This window comes from Monodelphis domestica, chromosome 2 (genome assembly GCF_027887165.1).
Source record: "Monodelphis domestica isolate mMonDom1 chromosome 2, mMonDom1.pri, whole genome shotgun sequence".
NCBI classification, from domain to species: domain Eukaryota; kingdom Metazoa; phylum Chordata; class Mammalia; order Didelphimorphia; family Didelphidae; genus Monodelphis; species Monodelphis domestica.
This window is the reverse complement of record NC_077228.1, coordinates 484,275,562-484,295,597: the sequence shown is the minus strand read 5'-3', so window position 1 is coordinate 484,295,597 and position 20,036 is coordinate 484,275,562. Positions and strand designations below refer to the sequence as shown.

The 20,036-nt window shown below is 40.7% G+C and overlaps 1 protein-coding gene across 2 annotated transcripts in view; it reads right to left on the bottom strand.

Annotated features, from left to right (window-relative positions):
• Positions 1-395: 395 nt before the first annotated feature.
• MAGI3 (membrane associated guanylate kinase, WW and PDZ domain containing 3) overlaps positions 396-20,036 on the bottom strand; it is a 243,382-nt gene continuing 223,741 nt past the window's right edge. Inside the window, exons 17-22 of one of the 2 annotated variants that reach the window (XM_007485160.3) lie at positions 17,545-17,647; positions 16,621-16,747; positions 15,254-15,397; positions 5,357-5,495; positions 4,289-4,379; positions 3,547-3,682 (exon numbers count right to left, since the gene is read on the bottom strand). In XM_007485160.3, coding sequence (XP_007485222.1) covers positions 4,330-4,379; positions 5,357-5,495; positions 15,254-15,397; positions 16,621-16,747; positions 17,545-17,647 — 563 coding nt within the window. In that variant the 3' untranslated portion in view covers positions 3,547-3,682; positions 4,289-4,329. Of the gene's footprint in view, positions 3,683-4,288; positions 4,380-5,356; positions 5,496-15,253; positions 15,398-16,620; positions 16,748-17,544; positions 17,648-20,036 lie in introns of both variants that reach the window. The other variant, XM_001381996.5, reaches the window with a different exon arrangement.

Here is a 20,036-nt window from a genome sequence, read left to right as displayed (position 1 = left end):
AAAAATGGAAGACCTGAGTTCTAATTGTAGTTCAGACTGTAATCTTGAGCAAGTCATTGTCTTTCAGTCTGTTTCCTCTTCTGTAAAACATAACACGAGGAAGGTAGACTCTAAAGCCCCTTCTAGCTTTGGATTGATGAAGCTGTCCACAGCCACTCGGTCAGGAGGGTCAGAAGTGGGTTTTTTCTCCTGATTTCCAATGCAGCCACACTCTGCCCCCGGAAAGATCTATCATCTAACCTTAAGTCTTGCAGAAGCAAAGTTTTCATAACAAGCACCTTTTTTTTTCTTTCCGTAGAACTCACAAAATTTTATTATTCTGGAGAACTTAGGCTCTTTGAATAAAGGGGTCTACTGGAGAACGTCACGGCAAGAAAAAAGGGACAACCAAGGCATTTTATAGAATAAGAACCAAAGACCATGAACTTTTTTTTAATATTATCTATATAAAAAATAACGAGCGATTTACATTTCTCTCTCTCTAATCAGGACCTCAATTATATATAAAGGTACTGTACAATATATAAACATTTACAACCAGCACATCCATTTTTGCTTAGCATTCCAAGGCCATGTGGCTAAGTCATGAGACATGAAGTACAGAGACAGGTTCCGGGAAAGGAAGGGCCACATCAGACTGACAACAGGACCTCCAAGGTATGTCACAGTTAACAATAAAAGAAATCGTCATTGTAGAGTTGCGGGCTACGGAAAAAGAAACCGCGTTGGTGGCACTAAAAGCTTAGCCTAGAGCACATTTCCTAATTTGATCTATAATCAAGGGTTATGAGAAGCGTGTGCATGTAACGTCATGAAAAAGAGATCCAAAAAATTTCACTCAAGGAGACATTTCATATCTACAGCGGTTACATTCAGGAATATTAAAATAGTAAAGCTTCACAGTCAGACTAAGAGAAAAAGGCTTTGTGGATGGTGTCTCTGGTAGCAACAAAGACGGACTGCGGGCGATGTTACGGGACACGTAAAGTGCCCTAAGAAAACGATGGATTCTGAAAGTATCTTTTAAAATTTATATTTACTAGTGAAGGCTGTTTCAGGGGCCTGAAAAAGAACCTGGAGCTACTTTTTATACTTAAAACTGCATCTAGTCCTACCTTCCAAAAGAGCTAGTGTCGTGGACTAAGATTTTTAAAAAACGCGCCCAAGCCGAGCGGGTCTCCTAGTGAAGAAGTCGGTATCTGAAAACGTCCCTCCGAAGTCCAAGCAGACACACTGGGCACGGCCTCTGTGGGGGCTCCCAGGAGGCCATGGCTCCCCTGCAGTTTCTGCAAACGATGACCTCACCCCAGTGTACTCAAGTGAACCGGGCGTCTGCGCGTGGATGCCGATGTGGGTATCTGAGGGGAACCCCGCGGAAGCCTGCAAAGCATCTTGATTTCTCAGTTCTAGTACGCAGCAAAGCACAACTTCGAGTACCAACCATTCGGGAACAGACGTGGCGGGACGCTGCCTTACTCGGTTACAGGAAGTCTATTTCGCGTGCTTCAGAATACCATCGAGAAGGGAATGAAAAAGAGCAGGTGATCCTGAGGTAACTGTAACTACTTTTCAAGGTTGAAGAAAACAGGAAGTCAGCTTTTTATTGCTTAATGTACTTCCTTGATGACTTTGGACTAAAACATTGCAGGCAACACCATCTTTTTACAGTTGTTAGGGAGTTACTGGAAGCATCTTAAATGGTTAGACCAAAAAAAAGTGTATCGCAGGAGTTATTAAAACACTAGTTTGAAATCAATATATTTTTCCTTTAAAAGTGATGGTGGAGGGGACAGCTAGGTGACTCAGTGGATTGAGAGTCAGGCCCAGAGAGGGGAGGTCCTAGGTTCAAATCTGGCCTGGACACTTCCCAGTTGTGTGACCCTGGGCAAGTCACTTGACCCCCATTGCCTAGCCTTTAACACTCTTCTGCCTTGGAACCAATATGTAGTATTGACTCTAAGATGGAAGGTAAGGGTTTAAAAAAAAGTGATGGTGGTTTGGGGCTTCATTTAACAAATATTTAGTTGGAAAAACCAATCTGGGGGACTGTCAGTGGCTTTCTGAAGAGGCCATTATCGCCTTTCAATGATGAATGAACAGAACCTCCTCCTTGATGATCAGCAAGAACGCAAATATTCCTTTCTTGTGAACATGCAACATGCTATTGAAAACATCAACTTCCAAACCAAATCTTGCTTTTCCATTGCTGCAGAAATGTCAGAGGAGGCTAAGAGAGACAAGATACAGTAGATAACTTGGCACAAGTACAAGGAATGGGGATGGTCACATTGGCAATACAGACACCATTTTGTTCAGACACTCACAATACAATCTGAAAGCCTTAGAAGTGCAATGGCAAATGAGCAGCAAATACCGCCTTCCCGAAGATCAGGGACATCAGCTGGGGGAGAGAGAAAGGAAGTGGGGCTGGAGGGAGGCGGGTTCTGAGCAATCCTAGAAGTCCTTCATGCAGCTTAGTTAACGTGGTGATCAAATTAAAATGTGTTATTTATGTCTATTCTCACTTTTTTGAAAAATGCTGCCTTTTTCTTAAATAGGAAAAGAGATTTTTTTTTTCAACTTTAGACAAGTTAGAGACGTTTTTCAGCCACACCAGGGACTCTGCTTGCACTCGGCACTTTCCAAGGTCCAGGTGTTATTGGGGCTTTCTTAACTGGAGAATTACTTCCTGTTTTTAACCCATCACTATCTTTCTTTCTCTCCATTTTCTCTGGGTCTTTTTCTTTGTGTTCTCCCGTCTTGTTTTGAATAACTGTCTCTTCAGGTTCTAACTTCAGTGGCTTTTTTGACATTTTGCAACTCGGTCCTGTTTTGGATTTGCTACAACTTATTTCTCCCAACATTGCTTTCTTTCCCTTTTCATTTTCAGTGACTACTTTGCTGCCAGGCTCACTGGCTCTTTTGGATGGAAGAGATTTTTCATTCATTTTTTGGCTTTTTTTCTCTGGCGAGCATGTCTCATTTTTTCCAGACTGATTTTGCTTTGGGTCTTTCCTGGAGATACCTGGTTTTTCTTTGTCATTTTTGAACATTTCATTATTCTCACCAGCTCGTCTACTCTGACCCTCTTGCAACCTGGCATCAGTGTTTATTTTGTCTCCTATTACTTCCATCTTTGGCTGCTTTTGGGGGCTAGCAGATCTTCCCCTCGGTTTTCTTGAATTATCTCTTCCAGAACCTGCATTGGTGCCAACTTGTAAATTTTTATTTTCCCCTTTTCTGGGGCTCAAGGACCGATCTTTGGGTCTTCTTTTTGGGTCACCCTTTACAGGACTAGCTATTTTTTCTCCATGTTCTCCTGAAGGTCTATTAACTGATTTTTTAGGACTGACAGATCTGCCTCTTCTTGCAACAACACCATTTTCAACTTCCTGAAGATTTTTCTTTTCACTGTGACCTTGACTCCTGGGTAGAACCTTTTTATTCACATTTTTCTGGACAGAAGATTGATGCTTTATCTCAGAGCTGTTTTCATTTATAGGGCATTTCTTTACTGGCAGAGTATCCTTTAAGTCTTCTACTTTTTCACATATCTGAACTTCTTCAGATACTGGTACATGAGAAATTTCAAATATGGAAGTAGAATGTGAAGATGGGAAATATGGTGACTGTTCATCATAAATTATGCTTGAAGATGAAGGATTAAGAATATCCCAATCACCTAAAAATGAATAAACAAAACATTTTATTATAGAGCATTTATGGTTTCCCTTTCTGAAAAATTTCTGTAACTTTGACAGCCATTTAAAAAAGTAGCTTAAAAATTTAAACCTTTCATTTATAAGTACCTAAAGATATACAAATGTGCAACTGTATGGAACGCCAAAAATTTGTTTGTATTTATTAATGTATGCATAACTTAAATAATTAAAACAAGTATAATTGAAAAAGTAATTTCGAGATAGAAATTTTGGAAACTGAAGGCATTTTAATATGGTAAATATATTTGCTTTAAATGATAAGGCCTAGTGTGTAAGGAATTTAATTTTCAGTTGCTGTTAGTGAATATTCAGCCTTCAAACATTGTCAAATTGTTTGCTAAAGCATGTAGGACTGTACACTTCATTTGCAAGTAGGTAACCAGGTAGATAGAGCCTTTAGGATTAGGTGGTAGGAATTTGTAAATAATAACCCTTGCAACAAGCTGTCAAATTTAATGCCAAAAAGGAAACTGAAACATGGAGGAGAGGGGAGGAGTAGATTTATTGTGTTTAATTAAAAAAGAAAAAATAAAGAGAGAAATGAATCAAAAGACATGCAAATTTACCAAGTCTTTTTAAGGAAAGACCAAGAAAAGCCCTGAAAGCCTTAATGTTGCTCAGGTTTCACGTAGGAGCACAGACCGGAAGGAGCCAAACCTGAAGGAGGAAGAGAAAAAGCCTAGGACTAGGTACAAAATCACAGAGCAGTCAGCAAAGATGTCACCAGGATTGGGATTTTTGAGTAGAACATGAGAGAGAATCACAGGATGGAAAGGGGACTGCAAAAGCCACGTCTACACTTCCTTCCCTGCCCCCAAAGCATCCATTAGTGTGAGCACCAGACTCAATTTGGCTTCAAACATCATCAAATCAGAATTATTTAAGTGATTTGGAAAATACCATGAAAACAATTAGGAGTTGAAAGCAGGGCATGAGGGTAGACGTGGTCCCAGGCCCCATCACTTTGTCTCCAGTTACTTAATTACAGTAGTTGTACTAAAGCCCTTATTACTGTACTCAGGAAAGCCTCGTTAGGTGACAAACAGGGGAATCCATCACATTTGCGCACGGCCCAGAATTTATCCAAAGAAGAGGCGTCCTTAGGATGTCGAGGATGGAGACTTCAGCAATGTTTTCCATAAGGAAGTGGCAGCCACACCCTCTAGTACACATTCAGAGGAAGGAGCAGAAAAGGGCCTGGACTGCTCCTTACTGGCTTCTCCAGGTTGGAGCTCATCATACTCAAGCTGCCCACCTTAGAGGGGTGTTGGGAGGAAAGCACTTTGGAGACTGCAAAGGGCTCTGTTAGAGTGAATTACTTGTAGTGTTACGGTATTTAAGACGCTTCCTTCATTGTCAGGAGGAAAGAGAAGCTGGTTTAGTTTTCTTTTGCATTTTTTTCTCCACACAAGCAACTATTTTTTCTTCAAAGTAAAAATTCCTCTTGTAAACTCTGCCCCAGTAAAAGCCCTACCTGAAGTCACGTAAGCTGCCAACATCTCACTAAGAACCAGGAGGCATCTTCAGACCTCTAAGCTCCTGTGGGTCACTCACCTGCCTCCTTCCGATGATGCCCACTCTCCAGGCCCCTGGCTGCTCCCCTCAAGCACCACTCCACACACCTCCATGCTTACCGTGGTCGGGTATCAAGCCAGTTCCTGGCCTCAGAAGGAGAAGAACTTTATTTCCTCCGGCTTGGATTAACTCAATTGCTCGCGTGTGGGTAATACCTTGGGTAGGTTCCCCGTTGATTTCCACGATCTGGTCCCCCACCTAGAAAGCAAACAGCCAGTAAGCAGTGAAACCCGCACGTTCTCTCCACATCCCACTCTTGCTGGCCTGCTGTTGGGCGAGCCTCAGGGCCCATTCACTCCCTGCTGACAATTCATCCTCAGATGTGGATGAACACTGGAAAAGACTCGGAATGACGAGCATCCAGTTCTATTGACTGTTCCACGATGAACCTCATCGTAATTTCAAAGTTCTAGTTTAATCAGGTTTTTTTTGAGAACTAGAGAAGGTCCGTCATGATGCAGGGGGCTCTCTAGCTAGCATGCGTCGCGAGTTCTATTTCTGTATTTTCCAACAATTGCCGGAACGCCTGATGCCCTACAAATGTGACAGTAGGGAGCATGGCACAATGGAAAGTAGATGAGGTCAGCTATAAATGAGGGGCTGCATTTCAGGCTCTCTCGGATCCCTTCCAGATTTAGTCCCTAAACAGTTATCTGGAGCCACAGGACTCGATGCAGGTCAGTCTCTGAATCGAGGAAGATGCCCTTTTTTATCTCCCGACTTACAGTTTCCCAAAGATTCGTTTCGATAATGTGATTCTCTGGTACGGCCATATTTGCACCGAGAGGACTAATTCCTTTTTCAAATTTATAAGAAAACCACGTATTGTACAGATACTTCTATTCAAAGATCTACAATCTTGCCAACATGGGCCTTCCCTGGAAAGACACACTGTAATAGCTCTATGCCAGTGTAAACGGTTTTCATGAATTGCCAAATAGAAAACCTGAAACTCTCTGGTGACCAGAGGTTGTCATTTACCCATGGCCACACAGCCAGAAGGACATCGGATTATAAGTTTGGAGCTGGAAAAGGCCATAGAAGCCAACAAGTCCAACCCTATCATTTTATGCATGAGGAAACTGAGGCTAAGATTAAGTGACTTTCCCAGGGTCCCACAGGTAGTCTGGGTCAGAATCTGAATTCAGGTCTTCCTGACTCTAAGTCTGGTACTTTATCCACTGTACCACCTAAATGCTGAGCCAGAGGCAGGACTTAAAGCAAACTTTCCCCACCTTCTAGACTGACTGAGGAGTCCACTGACCCATTTATTCTGACTGTCTAGCTAACAAATTACTTTTGCTTAGATTGTTTATTCAGCTATTATTAATTAACTGCTACAATGGTAAGGGCTTAATACACGAGAGGTGTGATTATTAAGTCACTTCTAGTAATATTTGAGAAATCACAGTAAATGGGAAAGGTATCACAAGATTTAAGATTTTCAAAAAAGGGAAGTGAACAAGTTCTACAGACTGATTTCTGGGAAAATTCCAGAAGTTTATTAAAGAAATGGTGGGGGGAAGGAGGGGAAGAGCAGCTGGGTGGTTCAGTGGATTGAGAGCCAGGCCTAGAGATGGGAGGTCCTAGATTCAAATCTGGCCTCAGACACTTTCCAGCTGTGTGATCCTGGGCAAGTCACTTCACCCCCATTGCCTACCACTCTTCTGCCTTGGAGCCAATACACAGTATTGACTCTAAGATGGAAGGTAAGAGTTTAAAAAAAAAAATAAAGAGATGGTTGGATGAGCACTTAAAAAGAGAAGAGATGAATATAAAGGGTCAATTTGGTTCCAAGGAGAATAAGGACCTCATTTTTTTAATAGGATTACAAATATAGCAAATAAGGGTCATATTCACAAAGATAGTTTACCTATATTTAAGCAAAGCTTTTTATAAAGTATCTCATTCTTTATGTGGTAAAGATGGAGAGATTTTAACTAGTCGATAATACAGTTAGATGAAGAATTGCTCAGATGGTTGGACTTGGATACTGGTAAACTGGAGAATACCAAAAAGGAGGGCAACCAGGATGGTGAAGGGCCTTCAGTCTAAAACATTTGAAGATCAATTATATCTGTTCTGTTTGGCCTCAGAGGAGAGAAACAGGAGTAATTCATGAAAGCTCTAAGGAGGCAAATTTAGACCCAGCGTCAAGAAAAACTGCCTTAATAAGACCCAAAGTGAGATAGATGGTCTATTTCTAGACCTGCATCTAACAAAATGAAATTTAATGAGGACAAAATTAAAATTTCACATTGATGAAGTTGATTTTTTGAACCAAGTAAAAGTACAAGATGAGGAGGTAGACTTAGACAGAAGTTCATTTTTTGGGGAAAAAAAACAACAACCCCTGGAAGTTTTAATACAATTTAATAGGAGTCATCAAAATGACCAGAACTAATGCTAGAAAAGCTCATGGGGTCCAGAGCCACACTGAAGGCAGGGCCTCTAGGAAGCAGGCAGTGACAGTCGTGGAAGATCACATCTGGAAAACAGTTTTCAGTGCATCATCAACTAATTACCTATTAGACATTTCCAAATAGATGTCTTTAGGTACTTCAAGTAAACACATCAATAATGGAACTCATGGTCTTTTTTCCTAACATCTTTATTTCTCTTGAAGGCAGCACAATCAGCCCTTCAGTCATTCAGCTTCACAACATTGAAAGAATTCCTCAGATGTAAACAGTTGCAAAGTTCTGTCCATCTTACCTTCATGATATTTATCTTTTTTCCCCTCTTTGTGCAGCTACTACCTAGGAGTGAGCATGGTTCAGTTTCAAGATCTTATGAGTCCTAACTGGGATTATTACAATAGCCAGGCTATTTTGTCTCCCTTCCTTGAATCTTTCTCTTCTTCCATTCGTTCTCTCCCTTTTACAAAATTTAACTTTTTTATTATTTTTTCCAATTTTCCCACCATTCACCTGCCCCCAGCCATTGAGCAATTTTCAAGAAAAACATTTTGGACATGGCCAATGTGGGAATTTGTTTTTTTTGATCATATAAATTTGTAAGTCAGGATAAATTGAAAATGACTTACAGAAATTTCTTATGCTAAATTATTTTGACACAGCATAGAAACCTCGACACAAAATAACAATGAAGCCCTTTTCAAAGCACAATTTTGAAACACTGAATATGCAAAAGTGATTCCAGATGACAGTATAATTTTACATTTTTGCGAGTTTATTGCTCTTTAAAAGAAAGGAAGAGTATTATTGTACTAAGACAGTACCAGTGTTTTCTTTTGTGTCTGATCTGAGATTTGTTGCTACTGCAAGTTGCTTCATTTATAAAGCTGTCATCACTAAGTCTGCAGGATTCTTTTGGTTCAGTTTTCCTCCCCTTTCATACCTCACTTCATACAAGTCTTGTCATATTGCTTTGAATTTGTTTTCCTTTAGACTTCTCACCAGTCTTAGGTCAACTTAATCCTTCTGTATTACAAGTTCTGGGGTCCCACTGGCCTGACTGGTGGTTGCTTCAGTTGCTTCCTATATCTAGGCATTGGCTCCAGGCACTCTTCACCTTATTCCTGGGACTTCTTGTCAACTCCCATACTCGCTTCCTCTTGTCTCCTACCTTAGTTCTCATCCCTCTTTGTGACAGAGGTCTGAATGACCCTGGTCTTGGTCCCAACCGAACCCAGTTCAGACCCAGGGCACCAGGAGCTGTGAGGTGATCTCGTTCGCTGCTTTGCTTCTTCTCAGGCTGGTCACTTTCAGTTGGGAAATCAGGGGGGGACAGTGTTCAGGCACCAAGAGAATGATTTGAATCTTTTCCTTAAGATCCAGTCTTAATAAGACCCTCTCCTTTGGCTATCTCAAGGCTGAGAGACCTAACCTACCCTCCGTCAGAACCTTTTTGCTTCTTAAGATTCCAGACCTCCTGGGGCTCCTCCCCCTTGGAGGAGAGAAGATTCAGCAGCACCTCAGCCTGTTGCTCTTCCTTGAGTTCAGACCTCTGTCATAGTTTCCAGGTCAGAACCATAATCAATTCAACTCTGTTGTTGTTTCCACAAAGTCTGTCCAATGACTTCCCCACTGTGATGACCTTTGCCCACCACCCTTTTCAAGTTCTTCTGGGCCATGACCCCCTGGTATATGTGGGCTACTTTTATTAGAATGTAAGCCTTTGAGGGCAGGAGTTGACTTTGCTTTTGTAAATACCTTTACATTCATTCATTCATTTTTCGTAACAGTCCTCTTCCAATTTTCTTAGCACTCTTTTTGTCTTCTATCTCTCTCATCCCTGTCATGTCCTACCTTGTAGTTCTTTATCGGTGTACTTATTATATACTTTAGAAGAATATAAAATCCTTACAGGCAGGGATTGTTAGTTTTTGTCTTTCTGTCCCTTAAAGTTAGCCTTGCCTATGAGGGATACTTAATACATTTTTGTTGAAATTGTCACCACTCATTTCCCAAAATCTTTCCAAGGCCTACTCTTCTATAGAAAAAATAAAAAGCACCAAAAGATTGTAATTAAACAGACTTGCCACCAGGTGTCCTTATTTTTTAACATTAGAAGTTTATGAGCCTTAGTCCTGAAACATTTTTCATTGGTGGGGGGAAGGGGGGGAAGAGAAAAGATGAAGGTGAGAAGGCAGGTAGAGAATCAACCTAGAGCCAAATGCAAATTAAAATGAGAGACATAAAGCTTAAGAAAGGTGGTGGTGGTGGTTTTTAGCCATAAGTGTAAGTAAAACAAGAGAACAGAAGGAAATATTGGGGAAGGAGGAGAGAAAAGGACAGATTTAAGAAGGAATGAGATGCATGAAGGAAACACTAAGGAATTAGAAAGTGATCCCTCTTCGGTAAGAGGGCTTTCCTTCTTTCCCTCTGGTACATGCATACACAGAATGCTACTTCTAGGAGAGGAAGGATAACCTAGAATGGTTGGGGGAGTACCTTCAAAGATCCTTAACCATATGGTCTGGAGGGGCCTCTTTTCTCTTTTCTGTACAGCCAGAATTGGGGACCCCTTCAAAAAGGCCTGAGTTGGCTTAGAACGAAGCCCTTAGGTCATATTCTCTTAGGCCGTTTCTCTGGGTAGAGCTTTGGATTTTTTCACAAAGAATATAGTAGTAAAAGACAATGATGTAAAGAGAAAGCCTTGGGACCTTCCCAGTGGCCAGACAGAATGGGCTTTGGGCCTTGGCCTTTTTCTTTGTTCTTTTCCATTTTGGGTGAAGGGACGGAAGGCTCTGATCTGGAGAGTTCTGAAAGATCAGAAGGGCATGCCACCTGGAGTTCCAGAGTCTGGGTTTTGTAGCCAATGTAGAATCAGTGCCCAGAGGAGCAAAAAGGGATGAATTTGTTGGGAACATTGTAGAGGGGCCTCTTGCTCAGGTACAGTTTGGACTCAATGAACTCTATTCTCTTTCAACTATGAGACTGTGATGAATCTTAATGGGGAGAGTCTCCTTACTACAACCCCTGTGTTAGCGTGCTTATTCGTATCATCTTTGCTCGTTCTGCTTTCTCTTAAGATGTCCTTTTTCTGCCTCTAATAATTCATACTCTAGGTCAAGTCTCACTTCCCCAAATTACTTCGTTCTTAGTTTTTTCCCTCTAGTTGATAGTTTACCACATAATTTATCACTTACTTAATAGCTATTTCTTAGGTGTAATAATTTCATGTGTCTTAGTCTTGTCTTCTCAATATTCTTTTTTTTTTTTAACCCTTATAATCAACAAGGGCTAGGCAATGGGGGTTAAATGACTTGCTCAGGTTCCCACAGCTGGGAAGTACCTGAGTCCAAATTTGAACCCAGGACCTCCTGTCTAGGCCTGGCTTTCAATCCCCTGAGCTGCCTAGGTGCCCCCTCTTCTCAATATTCTAACCTTATTAAGGACATTTAAAAATACTTTATATCTCTTTTGTAACTCGCTCTTGAATATCTTGAGGTACTTGCACATGCCGACCTAATAGAGGAATAGAAGGAGGCCCATTAGGTTTCAAAGAATTTGTAAGTGAACATGAGGGGCTGGCCTGGATGCTTCTTAAAGGGTCCCCCTGTCCTCGGACGCTCCTCAGCCTATGGTGCTGTTCACAGCATCAACTAGTACCAAATTCTTGCCCAACACGGATGAAGCTCCCCTCCGCACGAGGCCCAGGGCCAGGCGCCAAGTAGCTTCCCATCCTGGGGATGATCCTTTGTACTTTGGGAAACCGCTTTGTTACTTACTATTTAGGTTGTGAAATAAAGGCCCATCCAGCGAATTATTGTGAAGGTTTTATTTGTGTTTCATGGAACTTTCCATGGCTTCCATGTTAGAGCTGGGTGGCCTCTGGGAGGAGGGCTGAGGCTGCCCAGCCGGAGATGGGGGAAGGAATGCTGTGCAGGAGGAGTGCAGAGAAAGTCGGCCTGGAGAGGCTGGGAAGACAGGTTTGGGGCCAAGCTGTGGAGACCTTTACAAGGTTCACATTTCACATTATAGAGTGAGCAGGGGGCCGCATGTACTGCAAGAGTCAGCTCGCAGCTGAGTGCTTTAGGAAAGTCACTCAGGTAGCTGGAGAGGGGAGGGTCGAGCCTGGGAGGCCTATTGGAAAGTCATTGCAATAATTCAGGCAAGAGGGCATGAGGGCCCGATCTGAGGCGGTGGCCGTGTCGTGGAGAGGAGGAGGAGGACGTGGGAAGAGCAAGATTCAAGCAGGAATCAGTGCTTAGATGCAGGAGGGGAAAGTGGGTGAGCAAAGCCAGGGCTGAGGTTCAACCCCAAGAGAAGGGCGAGTCGGTCCTAGCAAGGGCTGCTGTGAGGCTCAGGCGACGCATGTAGGTGTAGGAGGGAGGCGCGCCTTCCCAGCATGCACGGAACGAGACAGGACGCGCTCCTTGCGCTCATGCCCAATGCGTCGGTGAGGGGATGAACAGACGAGCCTGGGTTCTCTCCTAGGCCCCCTGCCGCCGAGTCCCGGATGGCATCCCCGATAAAGGAAAACTAGCTTTGGCTCACTCTTCTGCGCCGACTCTCCATGCTGTGTGCAGCAGCCCTGCTAGGAAGCGTGGGGGGCGCAGCTCCTCGCCGCTGGCTTCCTCGTGGCTCTGGGGGGGCGACAGAACAGCCCACGTCTTGCTCGCCGATTCGGGACCGGCTCTATTCAGGGGGGACTGAGCAGGGATCTCAGCTGAAGCACACATTTCTCGAGGTCGGTTGGCACAGGAGGTGCCTCTCTACATCCACGACAGGACTTCTCAGAGGAGAAGAAAACCGGCCGGAGGGGAGCCCGACCCCTGGCCCAGCTTGCCAGAAGTTACAGACGTGGACAATCTTTCTGTGGCCAGGATTGAGCCCACGTGACATGTACGGGGCCTGCCACCAGCACTGCAAGCGCCACGTGCTTCCAGTTTAGATGTCTACGTCTCCATCTCCAAAGAGAGGGTAAGAAGAGCTGTCCCTTGTGTTATAACTTGGGGGTGGCTTTTTTGGTTCTATGTACATTTGTGTGTGCAGACTTAGCTACTTCTCAGCAATACGATGATCCGGGACAACCCTGAGGGGCTTATGACAAAGAAGCTCTCCACCTCCAGAGAAAAAACTGTTGGAGTTGGAAGCAGGTGAAAGCGTGAGATTTTTCAATTATTTATTGGGGTTTTGGTTTTGTAAAATTATTATGTCACTATAATGAATGATATAAAAAAATATGTTTTGCATGATAACACATGTATAACCCAGAATGAATTGCTTGCCAGCTCTGGGAGGGGAGAGGGAACAAGGGAGGGAGACAATCTGGATCATATAACTTAGGAAAACTTATGTGGAAATTTGTTATTACATGTAATTGGCAAAAACTAAGTAAATGTGTATTTATGATTTTTTGTGGGTTTCTTGAAGTATTTAAACTGTGAAATAAATAGCTCTCCTTGGCCTGATCTATGCCTTACATTTGGTCCTTTCAACTTCCATCTTTTTGAGGATAGGCTAGACATGAACCAAAGCCCTAAATGTCAAGTCATTTTCCCTTGGCATCTGGGGTGGAAGTATAAAGATCCAAAGAGTCTGAAAAGAGGAGCCTGACATTACACTATGCCAGAGCAGAAGTGGTAGCAGGAAGGCCAGAAGTGCCCCCAAGACAGAATTCAAGAAAGGAGCCAGCAATAAGAGCCAGGGCTTCAATGTCTGAATCCATCAATTATGGGAGACAAGCCCAATGAATCAGAGAGCCTCATGCACGGACACAGACTGGATACCATAGATATCACTAAGACGTGGTAAAGGTTAGGACCATGAATGGAATGTAAATCTTTAGTTGAAACTTATTTAAAAGGAAAAGATGAGTATATCTTATTCAATAAGAAAAGCTCAAGCAAGGGCAGCTGGGTGGCTCAGTGGATGGAGAGTCAGGCTTTGGGATGGGAGGTCCTAGGTTCAAATCTAGCCTCAGACACTTCCCAGCTGTGTGACTCTGGGCAAGTCACTTAACCCCCATTGCCAACCCTTACACTCTTCTGCCTTGGGACCAATACATAGTATTGATTCTAAGGCGAAAGGTAAGGGTTTAAAAAAATACAAAGAAAGGAAAGCACAAATAATGGGGGAAAGGGGTGAAATATTTTATTGTACTTAGTAGATCCATTCCAGTACGAATTTCTAAGAACTAGAGGAAGAACTTCTGGATGAAGATACTGAAGACAAAAACGAAGGAGATATGGTGTGGGTATGCCATAAAACATTTGAGGGAGCTAGGTGGTACAGCAGATAAGAGTGCTAGTCAAGTCAGTTAACCTGTCTGCCTCAGTTTCCTCAACTATAAAATGAGGATAATAATAGCATCAATTTCTTGGATTGCAATGAGGACCAAATGAAATAACATCTGTAAGACTGTTTGGCACCTAGCAGGTGCTATATATATATATGCTTATTCCCTTTAGCTGCCTCCCCCCCCCCCCCCACACACACACAGAAAGAAGAGATAAGGAGTTTGGTTAAGCATGGAAATAAGAAATAGTAGTAATAATGAACTTGAATTATTTGGGAAAGCTGCCAGAATTTTCTTTCTCCCAAAAGTAGAGTAATTAGGGAATAATTTCTTTACTTGCCCTAATAACAATTTTGTTCTTCAAAAAGCAGAATAATACTGACTTAATTCTCCTCAACAATTTGATGGGACCCTTGAGAGATGGCAACCACACCATCTCAGGCTTCGGAATACACTGAGGGAGAATATACTCTCTAGGCACAGGATCTAATGCATTAAAATTCTACAAGGCAAACTCAGGAGCTCTCAAGACTTAAATTCTGAAGACAGAAAATAAACTATTCTGATAAGGAAGAAGAAAAGGGAACATTTTCTAGTTGCATATATACAGGCCAGTTGTTGGCCTCAGTCTCAGTTTACTCATCTGTATAATGGAGAACATTATATGCGATCTCATTTCTCAGCTGCAAAAATTGTTTCTGACCTGGATGTTTAGATCTATTTCTAGTTATCTCTAGTTATGATCTAGTTCCTAGATCATAAGTCTATGAACTCCATCACTCTTTCATACTAACACAACGTTGTGTTTTTATCCTTGACAAAAAAATAAAACCCAATTCCTTAAAACTAGGTCCTGTTGCTTCTTAGAGAAATTAAAAATTCTCCCTTTGGCTGTGTTCCTAAGAACTACTTGTCCTGGCTCCTCACAACATAATAAGATTAGTCCCTTGAGAAGTCCTTTTTGTTAATTCTTTTGCTCTCACACCCCTAAATTATAAATGAAAAAAAAATCTTTTCTTATTGACCAAAAGAATATAACAGGAGAAAAGTTCACTAAGCATAATATAAACAATTTGATCATCATAATCCTAGGGGAATTGGAAAAATCAAACGGCAAGTATTTTTCTACTCCCCAAGATCAATGGCTTTTCTTGGATAATTTATTCTCTAGTCTTAGATGCTAGAAGTTTAAGAAGAAAAAAATTTTTTAAAAGAGTATAGAGGACAGTAAATGAAAGCTAACTCACATGAATTCTCCCATCTTTGATGGCAGGACCATCCTCAGCAAGTCGAAGAATGAACAATCCCATGTTATACTCCTTTCCCCCACGAAGACTGAATCCAAAGCCCCTTGAGCCTCTTTCTAGTTCCACTGGATAACAACCAAGGTTCTAAGGAGATGCATAAGTTAAAAAAAAAACAAAACACAAAAACTCCCTTGTTTTTATATCCCTTTATGTTAAATAAACAACTAAAAGTTGAAGAGGCAATATTTACAAATGAGAAACAACACTTAAAATGTATATTTTGGAGAATTCTATAGAAAAGAACAAAAAATTTCAAATTGACAAATACTTAATAATAGTTAATGACATCATTCAAATTAATTTAAACATGATCTAATCTCAAATGATGCTTTCTCTAGTGAGGGAAGGGAGAGAATGGAAAGACAGAAGATACCTGGGAATTTTAATGTAACAAAAAATTTTTTAAAAATAATTTCACTTTCTATGGCAATCATTTGTAGTGTGTAGGGGGAGACACTTTAAAAAATTTTAAATTTGAGTTATATGATAGTGATGGAATACTTTTGTGGAAAAGGAATGATGAACAGGATGATTTCAGAAAGAGCTGGAAAGAGCTTCATGAACTGATGCACTCTTAGAGTGAAATAAGAAGAGCCAGGAAAACATTGTACAAAGTAACAGTAATATTGTGAAATGATCAACTGTGAAAGACTTAGCTAATATCAGCAATCCAATGATCCAAGAAAATTCTAGGGGATTTATGACAAAGAATGCTACTTGCCTCCAGAGAAAGAACTGTTGGAGTCAGAATGCAGATGAAAGCATATGATTTTTCACTTGTTTATTTGGGTTTATGTTTTGGAGTTTTGGTTTTATAAGACAAATCACTTACGAAAATGAACAATATGGAAATATGTTTTGCATAAAAATACATGTATAACTCAGAATCACTTGCCAGCACTGGGAGGGGGAAGGGAGGAGAAGGCAGGGAGAGAAAAGTTCAATCATATAACTTAGGGAAACAAGTGGAAATTTGTTAATATATTGCAATTGGTAAAAATGATAATAAAAATTTTGGAGAAAAAATTCTGTGACTGACTTTGACGGTCTATTGTCTCATCAGCACTTTTGACCAACAGCTTACCTATCCTGAACTAGATAATAAACTGCAGAAGAGAGATAAGTTCCTTAACTTTTGTATTCTCATAGGGGCCAATTAAAAAACCGTATGGGTCACAATAAAAACTCATGAAGGAATGTGTTTATAACCACCTACTTCGAGTACAATTATCTTTAAAATAATGTCACAGACTTAGCAGACCTAAGAATCAGCTGGTGTATAGGACATGGGAGTGGGTTTCAGTTACCTGATTGTGCCGACTACCCACAACTGAAATCAAGGTTGTATCAGGTTGGGCAAGATGCTTGTGGTCAGACCAAGACAGCCGATAAGTCGTGGAAACATCTTTCCCAATTTCACTTTCTAAACCACTTCTGCAAAAGAGAAAAAGAAAGAATACAGTATGGTTCACATGCTCAGTAAAGGAAGAGATATCTGTGTGTATGGTACACACTAGAAAGAGAAACTAGGGGGTGTTGGCAGATTTACCTCTATTTTATTCAGAAGCTATCATATCTTATTTGCATTCTCTTGCCATTCACAAAAGAGGAGACATAACATCTAGTTACGATGTGAATGCAAGATGAATATTTGGACATTAACCCTAACCTATCCTCAGCCTTTGTCATCAGAAGAGTATTTAACAAATTACACCAGCATGTGTACTTTTAATGATATCAGTAAACATGGAACTCCAATAATAAAACGAAAGGGCTCAAAGTTAATATACTCATAGCAAAAATTGCTGTTAAATATCCCCTAAGATGTATGGACCAATCCTCATGATGTTGCTGAATTTCTAGAAACCTAGTTTTAGTTTCATAGTTAGTTTTTCCAAAAAATGAGGACTATAAATTCTACTTCTGTTAGATATGACAGCAGCACCTAATGCTGGTGCTGAGATTTCCAACAGAGCTTCTCTGCCAAAGATGTCATGTCTAATAGTGGTGAAGCCAGATGCTACTTTATTAATTCCTGCCAGCATCTATTTGTCAGGCATGGATATCTGACAATATTTAGATAGTACAGAATTTGCTAATTCAGTGATATACCTGAATGAGGGTCAGTGCACAAATACAAATGATTTTTGGCCCCAAACTGCTTTCTGCACATCTCTAGAAAAAGTACAGCAAACAACAAAAAAAGACAACTTGAGAAAAAACTGCCTCACCGGTCTCCTGAGTTATGACTGGCTTGTGTCTGTCCCATGGGTCTGTGCTGGAGTGCTGGACTTTGTCTGGCTGAGTTAGTTCCCGATGGTGGACCATGATGTTCTGTTCAAAAGGGAAAACAATAGAAATGGGGAATCTGTGTAGGAATGTGTGAAACTAAAGAGTGTGCCATGGAGATAAGAACTAATGACTCTTGAATTTTTGACTTCCTTATAAGCAGTGTGGTAATCAGCTGCCTCAAAATTTGTACAAAAGAATCTGTTCACTGTGGTTTCTATTTAATGTGTTATGTTTCTTAAGAACAACAGGAATGGGTTTCCTGTTATATGATCTTTCTCCTTTTTCCTTTGTTTGATTACCATACAGATAATAAATCAGAAGCAATGTGAATAAATTTTGACTTCTCTAAGATAATATTGATCTATAAGGTGCGTTTTATAGCATATAAATGTATATATATGAATAGGTAGTATTCATAAGCTCTTTGAAATGCTTATTATCTGCAGAACTTGTTATAAAATATAAATTATTTCTGCAATTTAGGAAACATTTTTATTCCTGTTTCCATAATTAAGATTTTGAGGTATGCTTACTAATGCAAGGATTTATTACTCGATTACCTTTATATACTTGACAATACACAACGAGAAGAGATGAACTTTCAAAACCTTTCTGCAATGCATGTGTCCAGATGCCTATGTTACTACCACTAAACAATTAGTCAAACACTACAAATGCCTACACCCAGTCTCAGGAACATTAGCTGAACAAAACATCTTTGATTCTTCATTGCAAATGTAAGGGTTAATAACTAATACTGTTATGAAGTACCATATGTAAATCTGTTAGTTTTTTTTTGTCAGTTAGTATTTTGAGTCATCAATCAAATATTTAATAAGTCTCCACTCTATGTGGGGTAAAGGGCCACAAGCAGGGGAAGATATCAAGTTTAGTTAATATGGGCCCTTCATTTCTTTCTTTTTTTTTTTAAATTTTATAATATTTTATTTGATCCTTTCCATGCATTATTCATTAAAGACAAAGATCATTTTTTTTTCCTCTCCCCTAACCCCCGTAGCTGACGCGTGATTCCACTGGGTATCACATATGTTCTTGATTCGAACCCATTGCCATGTTGTTAATATTTGCATTAGAGTGTTCGTTTTAGAGTCTCTCCTCTGTCATGTCCCCTCAACCGCTGTAGTCAGGCAGTTGCTTTTCCTCGGTGTTTCTACTCCCATAGTTTGTCCTCTGCTTATGGATAGTGTTTTTCTCCTAGATCCCTGCAGATTGTTCAGGGACATTACACCGCCACTAATGGAGAAGTCCATTATGTTCAATTATACCACAGTGTATTAGTCTCTGTGTACAATGTTCTCCTGGTTCTGCTCCTCTCGCTCTGCATCACTTCCTGGAGGTCGTTCCAGTCTCCATGGAATTCCTCCACTTTATTATTCCTTTGAGCACAATAGTATTCCATCACCAACATATACCACAATTTGCTCAGCCATTCCCCAATTGAAGGGCATCCCCTCGTTTTCCAGTTTTTGGCTACTACAAAGAGCGCAGCTATGAATATTTTTGTACAAGTCTTTTCCCCCATTATCTCTTTGGGGTACAGACCCAGCAGTGCTATGGCTGGATCAAAGGGCAGACAGTCTTTTATCGCCCTTTGGGCATAGTTCCAAATTGCCCTCCAGAATGATTGGATCAGTTCACAACTCCACCAGCAATGAATTAATGTCCCTACTTTGCCACATCCCCTCCGGCATTCATTACTTTCCTTTGCTGTTATGTTGGCCAATCTGCTAGGTGTGAGGTGATACCTCAGAGTTGGTTTGATTTTCATCTCTGATTATAAGAGATTTAGAACACTTCTTCATGTGCTTATTAATAGTTTTGATTTCTTTATCTGAGAATTGCCTATCCATGTTCCTTGCCCATTTATCAATTGGAGAATGGCTTGATTTTTTGTACAATTGATTTAGCTCTTTATAAATTTGAGTAATTAAACCTTTGTCAGAGGTTTCTATGAAGATTTTTTCCCAATTTGTTTCCCTTCTGATTTTAGTTACATTGGTTTTGTTTGTACAAAAGCTTTTTAATTTGATGTAGTCAAAATTATTTATTTTACATTTTGTGATTCTTTCTATGTCTTGCTTGGTTTTAAAGTCTTTCCCCTCCCAAAGATCTGACATGTATACTATTCTGTGTTTACCCAATTTACTTATGGTTTCCTTCTTTATGTTTAAGTCACTCACCCATTTTGAATTTATCTTGGTGTAGGGTGTGAGGTGTTGATCTATTCCTAGTCTCTCCCACAGTCTTCCAATTTTCCCAGCAGTTTTTATCGAATACTGGATTTTTGTCCCAAAAGCTGGGATCTTTGGGTTTATCATATACTGTCTTGCTGAGGTCGCTTGTCCCCAGTCTATTCCACTGATTCTCCTTTCTGTCTCTTAGCCAGTACCAAATTGTTTTGATGACTGCT